The 11,235-nt window shown below is 36.0% G+C and overlaps 1 protein-coding gene across 2 annotated transcripts in view; it reads left to right on the top strand.

The window, feature by feature from the left end:
• LOC107696838 (FYVE, RhoGEF and PH domain-containing protein 5-like) overlaps window positions 1–11,235 on the top strand; it is a 53,893-nt gene that overhangs the window by 23,547 nt on the left and 19,111 nt on the right. For both annotated transcript variants that reach the window (XM_016497348.1, XM_016497347.1), the window contains exons 7-8: window positions 9,457–9,605; window positions 9,993–10,149. In XM_016497348.1, coding sequence (XP_016352834.1) covers window positions 9,457–9,605; window positions 9,993–10,149 — 306 coding nt within the window. The remainder of the gene's footprint in view (window positions 1–9,456; window positions 9,606–9,992; window positions 10,150–11,235) is intronic.

Here is an 11,235-nt window from a genome sequence, read left to right as displayed (position 1 = left end):
ACTTATTGCAGATAGTGGCAATTATCTGCACCTCAGTATTGTAGTACATTATAAAACAGTATGCAATAATAACAATAACAATGATGTGATATCTGATTTGAAAAAGTAGAATTTTTTTTTTGGCAAACCACGATTCGAACCCCGGTCAATCACGTCAAAAACGACTTCAACACGTACTTTACCATCTGCGCCACTGGAGTTGTTATTAGTCAATAGTCTTTTGTAATGCTTTGTAATCACACGTTGAAGGGCGGAGTTAGTGTAAATAGCCTCTGCCAACAAGGTGGGCTATTTGCACTTGTAAATAGACACTCCGTTTTTTATTTGAGAACTGATGTTCAGCTGTTCTTTTTAATAGTCAACTTATTTTCGGGTCATCGTCATAAAAGCCCTGTAAACTTTGTCACAGGCACGGAGATACATCTTTCATTTCATCAAGCTGAATGCTCACTAAAAACTGACACAGTCGTCACGTTTTCAAGTCATTTCATGTTTCATTTTGATGTGACACAAAGCCGTGATATCTAAGCAGGAGAGTTGTTTACTTACTTTATAATTAGTCAATAACGCCATCATTTTCTTCATTCAGGCTGAGAGCTCGCACGAAAACAAGAGGCGGGATTTATCACATGAACCAATCACATCCAATCATAACTGATCATATCCAATTATAGCGTGAAGGTGGCATTGCCTCCTCTCACGTGACTTTCCCCCATTCATCTCAATGAGCCTCCAGAAAAGTCACGGCATGCTTTAAGGTCTCTGTAGAAAGTCTATGGACCAAAGGGAGGCAAGCCTCCGGCTGTAACTTTACCTGCGGGTGTCGCTGTTGGACAGTGTTACTTTATAAAAACGAGTGACTTTTAGACTTTTAATGTCATAGTCATATTTGCGTTGTTTTATTTTTGTAATATCGATTATTTTCTCATCCACTTTTGAGGAGAGGAGACACTGCCTCCCTTGCTTCCTCGGAGGAAATGCCCCTGATATAATATATATATATTCAAATGTAACTTATAATTGTAAAGTATAATTGTGGTCGAACTGCAGTGGTCATAGATAAGATTTTTTGCATACATTATCATTTGAAAGTTTGGAGTCAGTAAGATTTTTCTTTTTTAAAGAACTAATATTAAAAAACAAATTCAGCAATTAATGCAGTAGTAAAGAAAAGTATTAAGTAATGCAACCTTTTTCAACAGTGATAATACTGAGAAATGTTTCTTGAGCACCAAATCAGCACATTAGAATGATTTCTGAAGGATCATTCAGATCATCTGAAGACTGGAGTAGTGACTCCTGAAAATTCAGCTTTGCCATCACAAGAATAAATTGCATAAAATTTATTGTAGTTATTGGAACTGTTATTGTAAATTGTAATAATATTTCACAATATTACTGTTATTACTGTATTTTTATTTAAGTAAATGCAGCCTCTGTTAGAAAATAATTAAAAATCTTACTGATCCCAAACTTTTGAACAGTAGTGTAAATTAGGTATTCAGTTACAAATCTGTGCAAACAAGATTAAAAAAAATTTTTTTTTTTAAATGATGGCTGTTTACCACTCTGACAAATCACTCATGGGGCTTTATAACAGAGGTTTATGTTTAGCAATGTGTAGACATATACTTGTCTTGTCTATCCAAGACCTCTGTGGCTTATTGCTTCTGTGAGGACGTTACAAGCAGGTTAAAGCCGCTGAATCCATAAGCTCATCTCACACAATTATGGTAATGTATACACCTCACAGAGACATTAAAACAGTCCTCAGCTAGTAAGTTTGCTACCAGTTCGTATGTGGGTCATCTGTTTTGCTCTTGATGATACTGACTTGCGCTGTGACCAGTGAAATTATGTTTAATGAATGCAACCTAATTTAGTTTTGATTGTTAAGGCAAGCACCGTTATTACCATTGCTCATACTTATGGTTCTACAGACATGAATGATACCCCAAGTCATGCATGTTGTTAAGGAGAGGTATGCTATTACTTTCCTAAGCAATCGGACCAGAACATCTTAACAACTAAGCAATGCCCTAGCAACCAGATAGCAACACCCTGGGAACCACCCTAGTCCTACCGTAACATAATTTTGGTGACATTTGCATGGGCAAAACTCATGGATTTAAAATGACACAACCTTTGTAAAACAGCTAGATTTGATTTCATGAGAAAGGCAAAGGTCCTGTAAAAGGGCTCCCAAATTAGTATTTTACTGCTGCTGTCACTACCTGTGTCTTCTGTCTTGCAACCAATTGCAAATGCACAAATGTACATTGCACCTTTACACACATACGTTTACACATACATTGAGAGACACACACACACGCACTCGGGTGGGGGTTTTACAAACCGTTATCAGTGTTGTTTCAGTAACTGAGACTTCCTGGCCTTGACAACCTTGTCTTGAAAAAGTCGGCCTGTGAGTGACGCAATACCTACGCACCAGGCTTTTGTTTTGGAAATCTTCTCATGAGCCTTGTCACTTCTAAACATAAAAACACATCAGTTCCGGCAATAAACCCCAAATAACTTGTCAATATGAGTGAATTGACTCAACTTCCCTTTTTTTTTTTTTTTTTTTTTTTTTTTTTTGAGAGAGTCAATCAGTTTAAGACATATTAAGTGGTTTTAAAGGGATAGTTCACCCAAATATGAAGGATATGTCATCATTTACTCATTCATAACCTGTATGACTTGCTGAACCTGCTGAACCTGCTGAACCAGTGTTGCCTTAGTTTTAGTAAAAAAAAATGGTCTATTTTTCTTTTTTTTCTTTTTTTGTCTATATAGTTTTTATTTATTTGATATCAGTTTTGTTAGTACATTAAGTTAAATTAAAGGGCACCTATTATGCAATTATACCTATTATGTGTGTTAAAATTGTGTGTACACAGCCATCTTAGAATGATAAAAATTCATCCAGTCTTTTTTTTTAATCTTCATAAAACCAAACCAGGCTCAAAAATATGGAGCTTAAAATATGACAAAACTATTTGAATTTGAATTGTGTAAATTTGAATTATTGACAAGTGTCATTTAACAAAACTGAATATTATGTGGCATTTAACAAAGTTTTGAATTAGATTTTTTTTTTTTACTTGTATATTAAACATTTGAAATTTAACACGATTGAATTTTTTTATAGACATGTATTTTCAAACAGTGGATTTTTTGTTCTGAATTCTTAGACTGCAAATATCCAGTTTTTAAAAACACAGCTTCAAGTTTTCAAGATGAAGAAGAAATTCAGAACATCAAATTCAACATTCTAAAATTCAAAACGCAGAAATTCAGATTGCACAGAAAGTAGATCAGAGGTCATCCACACAGGGAAGAGTAGATGCTCTCTGAAAAGTCGAACAAAGCATTTTGGGCAATTACTACGGTGACCAGGAGGGGGCATGTTCGGTTCACTTAGTTTTGTCAAGGCCACTATATATTAACTCGTGGGAACATGGTAATATGTCGTGGCCACGAGATAATTTTGTCGAGGTAACGATATCCTTATGTCGTGGCCATACAATGTGAAGTTGTGGCCTCCAGATGCTATGTTGAGGGAACAACATCCATTTCTCGTGGCCTCGACTTATGTTGAATTATACTTCAATATTTTAGTCTTTAGCGTACCGGCAGTTTTTCACTTCTGACATGTTGCCGGTACTTAGAGTCAAAGCGTCAGTGTCTGGGTGATTAGAAATGACATTATATAAAGCACACTACCAGGAGGGGTCACCTCTCATCTCGACAATTCACATGAAGGAATTCAACCGGAGTCAGTCTACCGCAGGGGTTTTCAATGTGTGGGGCGAGAGAGCATGTCAGGAGAGCTAGAATAATAATTAATTATTGATTACTAATTTGAATCAGTACATTATAACCAAAACAATACCTTAAAAATGAAAAGAAGCAGGTTTTTGCGATCACATCATTTAAAACCGGTAAACTCCTGGAAAGACCAAGGATCCAGTAAGCGAATTCAAACAGTAAGTTCAAAACTAGCTAATGCAGAGAAAACACGGCCGATTTCATCAGAGATTGCGGAGAGAATAGTGACTTACGTCCAGATGTCAGTAAATTATTCTTTTCAGCGTTTTTGGCTTAAAAGCAAGAGTGTTTCATACTGGATGCTGGCTGAAGGTGTTTTAGATTATGTGGTGGTCAGAGGTTTAGTGATTCTGAATAGATCCATATTAATGGGCGAATTCCAAATGGCTTTTTTGCGCCCTTGAAGGGCACTTCGGGAAGCGGACGCCATTTGAAGGGACGTTCCAAACGAAAGTGAACAACTGATTCCCTTCACGAAGAGCCCTTCCAGAAGTCCGTTAGCGAAGGGAACATGCGATGGTCACTTCACGGAAGTGATTTCCATTTGTGATCATGTGATCTTCAGTTAGGAGATCTTGCGATGCTTTTTAAAGCAAAGTTTGGGTTGATTTCGAGTTCACATACAAACGTAAATAGAATAGGCTAATTAGATTTGTCTATTTTAATATAAGACAACATATTTTTCGTCAGTGATAGAAATATGATTTAAGACGGTAGTTTAAGCAAGTTTAGTTTGAAAACGTTTAATTGTAAATAAGACACAATTAGACAATATTTGAATAAAATAATAATAAGAAGAAGAAATATTTATTTGAAAACTGATGGAGTGCTGAATGCTGCATGCACGTGCAGCCTTGTCAAAGTAACATTTGGTCAGTCATTCCCTTCGCCAAGGGAGTTCCAAACGCTTATACGAGACAGTAATTCCCTGCACCCCTCAAAAAACACACTTCAAGGGCTCTGCCCTTCGTAGGGAGTAGGGCATAGGGATGCTCACTTCCGTTTGGAATTCGCCCATAGTTACAGTCAGGTCAAGGCAGGAGCTTTAGTGGTCTTTGGCGTCTCCCTGTGGTCCTGTTTGGTATCGCAGCTTAACTTGTATTGAAAACGTTTATTTAATTATTGATTATTGATTGATTGTGGCACTATACATACACTTGTCACGTTGCGCACACACACGAGGGACGAGGAGATGCTGGAGAATATGTTGACAGGGAACACCTGGGACAAATTAAACATGGGAAAGGAACACCTGGGGAGCAAGACACAGACAAAACATGGAACAGAGTCTGACAACACTGAATTATGAAAATTAAAAAGTACTTGTTTATTTATTTAATAAATATTTTTTTGTGGCCGCGGGTTTAATTCGTAAACAAACCTGCGTGACCATAGCAACCTGCGATTATCACACATGGATAAAACATTTTTATCCATCCCACAGTCTTGTAAATCTGTTAACTTATATTGTCTTTTTATTTCATATTTGTATATTATTATTATTATTATCATTATTATATAACTGTAGGCTAATATAATAATATTATTATATTAACTGGTTAGGGCTATATTTGTATAGCCTATTTATTGTTATGCTTAATTTCCCCTTTCAATTCGTGTAGCGCTTTACCTAATTAACGTTCTGTATAGTATTGTAGTATTATTAATATATTACCATATTTTGCAAATAAACACCTGACAATTATGCCAATAAAGTTTTGACTTTTTGATTGTATTTACGCCAGTTTGTGACGATAAATGAGCAAGAAAAAAAGATTCAGTGTCTGGTAAAAGGAGAGTTTTACTGTGTGTCTGAATTCATTGGTTCTTCACTGTACTTAATATTGCTCTGTCATGTACTGTGTCCAATTTAAGTTATCATTTGTTTTCATTAGCTCTCCCACTCTGACAGCCAAGTGTCTTTCTAACCTGGTTCCCTATAGGGCTGTGTGTGTTTGTGTGTGCATGGCTTGCAGGGTCCGTGTGAGTTATGAGATTAGCCAGAAAAAAACTGTAACCTATTGTTTTAAACATTGCCCTCTAGACTGTAACCTCGTAACCAGATTTAGCACTTTTGTTTTCATGATTAATACAATATGTATCCCAATTATCAAGTCGAGGTGGGGCTGAGGGAGCAATTTAACACAATCCAGTGGGAACTAGAGTTCTTCATACGGTGCACCTCTTGTAAATTACTATACTTCATATTCACCATTTTAATTGCCTCATTTGAATAAAATAAGCCATAGTCAATAGAATCGCTGTCCTATTAACGACTAAAGAATGCTAATCATATGCCTCGTATGCATATGCTGTATTGTATTACAGTAGAACTGTAATTATAACTCCCCTTATTCGTACATAATGCCGTAGATTTACATTGAGCAGCATAATGGGAGGGATCGTAAATGGAGCCAAATGAATAGGCACATCAGAGCATTGCTGCAATAGTATTTCATGTCTAGCTTTCGTTTGGGAGAACGTTCAGTTTGATATTGATGTGCTATAAATATTTATAATGCATTTAACAATTAGTGGGTATGTGGAAAAGATAAAGATGTCATTAATCACTCTCTCTGTGCTGCACTGAATAATAATGAGCTGGAGGATCTGAGTCACCTTGATTCTCTGTCCACTATGACATCATTAAGTCAGTGTTCAGCTGCTGTCAATGGTGACTTTAAGGGTGTTGCCTTCCCCACTGTGATATAGGGATTTATACAGTTTTTAGGTTTAGCATCTCTTAAATGTACTTGATAGTACTGTTTGGTTCTATAGATGAAGAAGCTGAAGAAACAAAGCAAAATAGCACAAATAGAGTCACTGCATTACATTTTTTAATAAAAATTTACTCATGAGTTCTCAGTGAGATTACAGTAAATTGAGATCAAATGGAGACTTTTCCTTGGAAGTTCAAAAGAACAGTGTTTATTTGAAATAGAAATCTTTTGTAATATTATCTCTTTGTCGCTTATGATCAATTAGTTATGTCCTTGCTAAATTAATAAAAAAAACATTTACAGTATTTTATAGCTACATACTCATACTTTATGTCAGCAGTTGTCTCATTTATATATTTATTTTATTTCTCATTACAAATTTTAGGTACAAATCTTAGTGAAAACATTTTCCTGGGTTTCTTGGCTTGTCATTCTTCCCATTTTTTTAAATTTTTTTTTACATTTCTCTCAGTCTCTCTCTCTGTTTTGTGTACTCTGAAAGGAACAGAGTGCTCCATCAGGACGCTACAGGACAGAACTTGTGCTCTATTGTTCCATTGTTTGTTATTGAATAACTCAAAAATACAAAGAATTTCCAGAACCTGTCCCTAATGGGAAGTTATGCTTTTAATGCAGGTTGCTAGGCATGTGATTTTTGAGAATTTGCAGCTTGGTTCTTTTTTTTTGGTCTTGAGCGAGAAGTGAATAGCATGCAGAAGTATAAACGGATACAAGAATACAAGTATCTCCCACCAGCCAGTTCATTCCTGTGTCGTGGTTTATGCATCTGACTTTAGAAAGCAATAAAAGTGTATTGAGACTTAAGAAGGCGACTGTAAAACAAAGCAATTTCATTGCAATGAACATTTGGAAATTTGTCAGGGAGTTTCAGCTATTGAAATGCTATCGGAGGAAACAAGTTTCATAGTACCTAGGAGGACTGTAAAACAGCTCTGAGTTATTTATGAGGGCATTGACAAATGCTGACACGGCTGTGATCGATATGCATTGATTGATGTGTGAAGCTCAGAAAGGAATTCCAGCATACCACCTCCCAGCATGACTGCTTACACGTCTGTGTGCGCATACATGTCAGACTTTGTTTTATGTCATCACTTTCCTCATAACGGATACACATACCCTAACGGCTTTGCCTGTGAAGACATTTCAGAGCAGATTTTACCCCCTTCTAGGCGATTCATAAGGTACATGACTTGTATGTATAGTAGGTCAAGTAAATAAATCCTCTCTGGATCTAGCCATCAGGCTAGTGGTCCCCGAACAGGCCAGCTCATGGCCGCTCAATTTAACTGTCTGTTATGGCCAAAACAAATATATTCAGCAGAAACTAATAACATGTTCCCTTGACGGGTGGTATTGTGGGCAAAAATTGTGTCAAAGCTGGAAGCTTGTGCACATGCTGCTTTTAGCTCAATCCAGTAGCTTAAGCCTGGAAGCTCATCCTGAGGGATGAATGTGGTCAGAGTTTAATTCACAGGCAGGAGAGGACAGGACAAGTACAGATTTTCTTATGTATTTGCACGGAATCACTTTGTCAAGTTGGTATAGTTCTTTGCATTTTGTTTACCTTTTTTGCCACTCTTATTAATATAAACAATGAATTCTACTGTATATCACCACTTTGAACAACTAGCACAGCCACTGCTATCTAGCTGTTTTATTATAGAACAATATCCTTATGATGTTCAACCCAGGTGTTAGGCTATAGATAGAACATGTATCATGTACTGTAACTACATTTTTATACAGTAAATTAAGTATATACAATACTTAATGTGAACATCTGTTCATTAAGCTTTATGCTTACTCAATCTAGATGTAAATTGCTGTAAGTTTTTTTTTTACCATAATTCTACTCATTTATTTTTTTTTATGTATGTTACAGTACGGTTTTGATTAAATTTACTTGTTTATTAATTTACTAATTTATTAACTGTCCTGTTGGATGTGTATGTATATAAGTATCTAGAGCTTCATTCCAAATTACTCATATGTTTGTGCACACTTGGCAAATAAAGCACTTTCTGATTTTGAAAATGGAATGTGGAATCCTGTGGAATGGATTTAAACATGATCAGTCATGTCACTAGTACACTTTTATTGGCAGCTGAAATCATCATACAGTACAAAATAGTTAAAGGAATAGTTCACCAAAATGTAAAATTAGCTGAAAATGTACTCACCCTCAGGCCATCCAAGATGTAAATGAGTTAGTTTCAGAACAGATTTGGTTGGTTTGGAACAGATTTGGAGAAATTTAGCATTACTTGCTCACCAGTGGATCCTCTGCAGTGAATGGGTGCCGTCAGAATGAGTCCAAACAGCTGATAAAAATATCGCAATAATTCACAAGTAATGCTCACCACTAAAGTCTGTCAATTAATGTCTTCTGAAGTGAAAAGCTGTATGATTGTAAGAAACAAATTCATCATTAAGACGCTTTTAACTTTAAACCGTAGTGACTGGCTAAAATACCAGTCCATAATCCATAATGACGCTTCATCTCACATCACAACACTTCTCACATCAAAATCCACCAATATATTTGTTTGGAACTGCTTTGAACTGTTTTGGCTTGTAAATGGTGCTTGATCAGTGCACTGGTGTAGTGTGAATTACTTTTTATGCTTTTATCAGCTGTTTGAACTCTCATTCTGATGGCACCCATTCACTGCAGAGGTTTCACTGGTGAGTGATATAATGCCAAATTTCACCAAATCTGTTCTGATGAAAAAACAATTATGAGCCATCTTGAATGGCCCGAGGGTAAGTTAATTGTCAGCAGATGTTCATTTTTGGATGAACTATTCCTTTAATAAACCTTAGCATTTAGTTTTGAAATATATAATTTCATGATTCCTCATGCCAATCCATGTTCTTCCAGGATTTCAGGGCGGCAGTGGAGTCAGCAGGAGATGATGAGGAACTTCTGTTAGAAAATGGGAAGTTGGACGAGATCCTGAGCACTCTTCCTCAGGCCTACCACCTGCACAATGAGATCCTCAGTGAGCTGGAGACCCGCATTAAACATTGGTGAGAACACACAAACTTAAGCACATTACACTGTTGTACACTGAAATAATGCACATCAACAGACGCAAAATTTACACATTTATGAACACATTTTATAGCATGTCATTCTATAAAAAGTCCTTACTTGTGTTATATATAACATGCATCCTTTACAAGGTGCTAATGCATGCACTCTGCATCTACTGTACTGTATGCATCTCCCCACCTGACCTGAGCCACATACTAATATGGACAAGCTGATATGTTCTTGCCCACATTACATTACACACTCTTATCTCTTTCATGGCAGTACATGTGATGTTACAGTAGCACAATCCATTATAATGCCAGCATTAGTGTCCTTGGATGCCCTCTGAAAAGTTCTCGTTGTTTCTCATTCATCTTCAGGGAGGACAGTCAGAGAGTGGTTGATGTCATATTAATGCGCCGGGCTGAGTTTTCTTCCTTCGCGACCTACATCTCAAACTATGACCGCAGCATGTCACTGCTGGAGGAGAGCTGCAGACAGAGTAAAGCTTTCGAGGATCTGGTAAAACGGTTTGAGGTGAGGTCTGACACGCAATGTGGGACTTTTGTGTGGTTTGTTTGGGAATTTATCACAATTTGATGATCTGGGGAAAAAATTCATTCTGAAAAAATGAATTGATAGATAAAAAGATTGAAATTACCTTTTATTTTTTATTCTGTGGAAATAAAAAAGCACATTTGCAAATGTAAACTCAGAATTATTAGAAAATACTTTTTTTAGACTTTATATCTCGCAGATCTGACAATTGTGAGAAAAAAAGTGTTTCAGATTCACTGTCTGATTTTTGAATGCTTGTATACATATTATTTCACATAATTTATTAATGTAATAAATTTATATCATTTTAAGATATATTTGTATAATTGTTTATATAGTATTTTTATGTAAACAAATTTCTAAACAAAAACAGTAATGTGTTAATATATTGATATACTAATACTTTTGTTATATATATAAAATATTAACAATATAATTATTAACATTATATGTGTTAATGTTGCTTAATAATATTTTATTCATATTTTTGCTTTTTAAATAGTGTGTTCAAAGGTATATTAAATTTCGTTGTGAAATTGGTATTGAGAATCATAAAATCTGGTTTCATCAACTGCTGCAGTTTTGGTACCTGCAGTGTATTAGGGACATAATCAGTTCACCGTAGCAGCCATATTCACGACAGAGGCTCCGCTGAATAATTTAATTGAAGAATGGTTGGTGGAGTCACTGACCACACATTTCAGTGGTGATCGGGATCACCAACGACAAGAAGCCAGCTGTCCTCGCTCATTAATATGCATGAGCATCTGTATTCAGAGAAACCTCCGTGGGTGGTAGACTCAAAATTAGACCCTCAATGTATAGCAGGGAGAGATCAGGAAAAAGAAAAAGAAAGGCTGATTTAGCCTTTAAATGTCCTTTAAATGTGGCATTGTCTTCAGCTGCTCAAACTGAAAAGTAAAAATGTGGGTAGATTTCTTCTTAAGCACATGAACTAAGCTTGGTGAAATGCTCACAGGTTTGTGAAATAACTTAAGGAGGCGGTTTTTTTTTTTTGGTTTTTTTTTGATCAAGGATTGCATCTTTAATAATGTGTGACAGCCT

This window comes from Sinocyclocheilus anshuiensis, unplaced genomic scaffold (genome assembly GCF_001515605.1).
Source record: "Sinocyclocheilus anshuiensis isolate Anshui unplaced genomic scaffold, SAMN03320099.WGS_v1.1 scaffold710, whole genome shotgun sequence".
Lineage (NCBI taxonomy): Eukaryota > Metazoa > Chordata > Actinopteri > Cypriniformes > Cyprinidae > Sinocyclocheilus > Sinocyclocheilus anshuiensis.
This window is presented reverse-complemented; position numbering and strand designations above follow the sequence as displayed.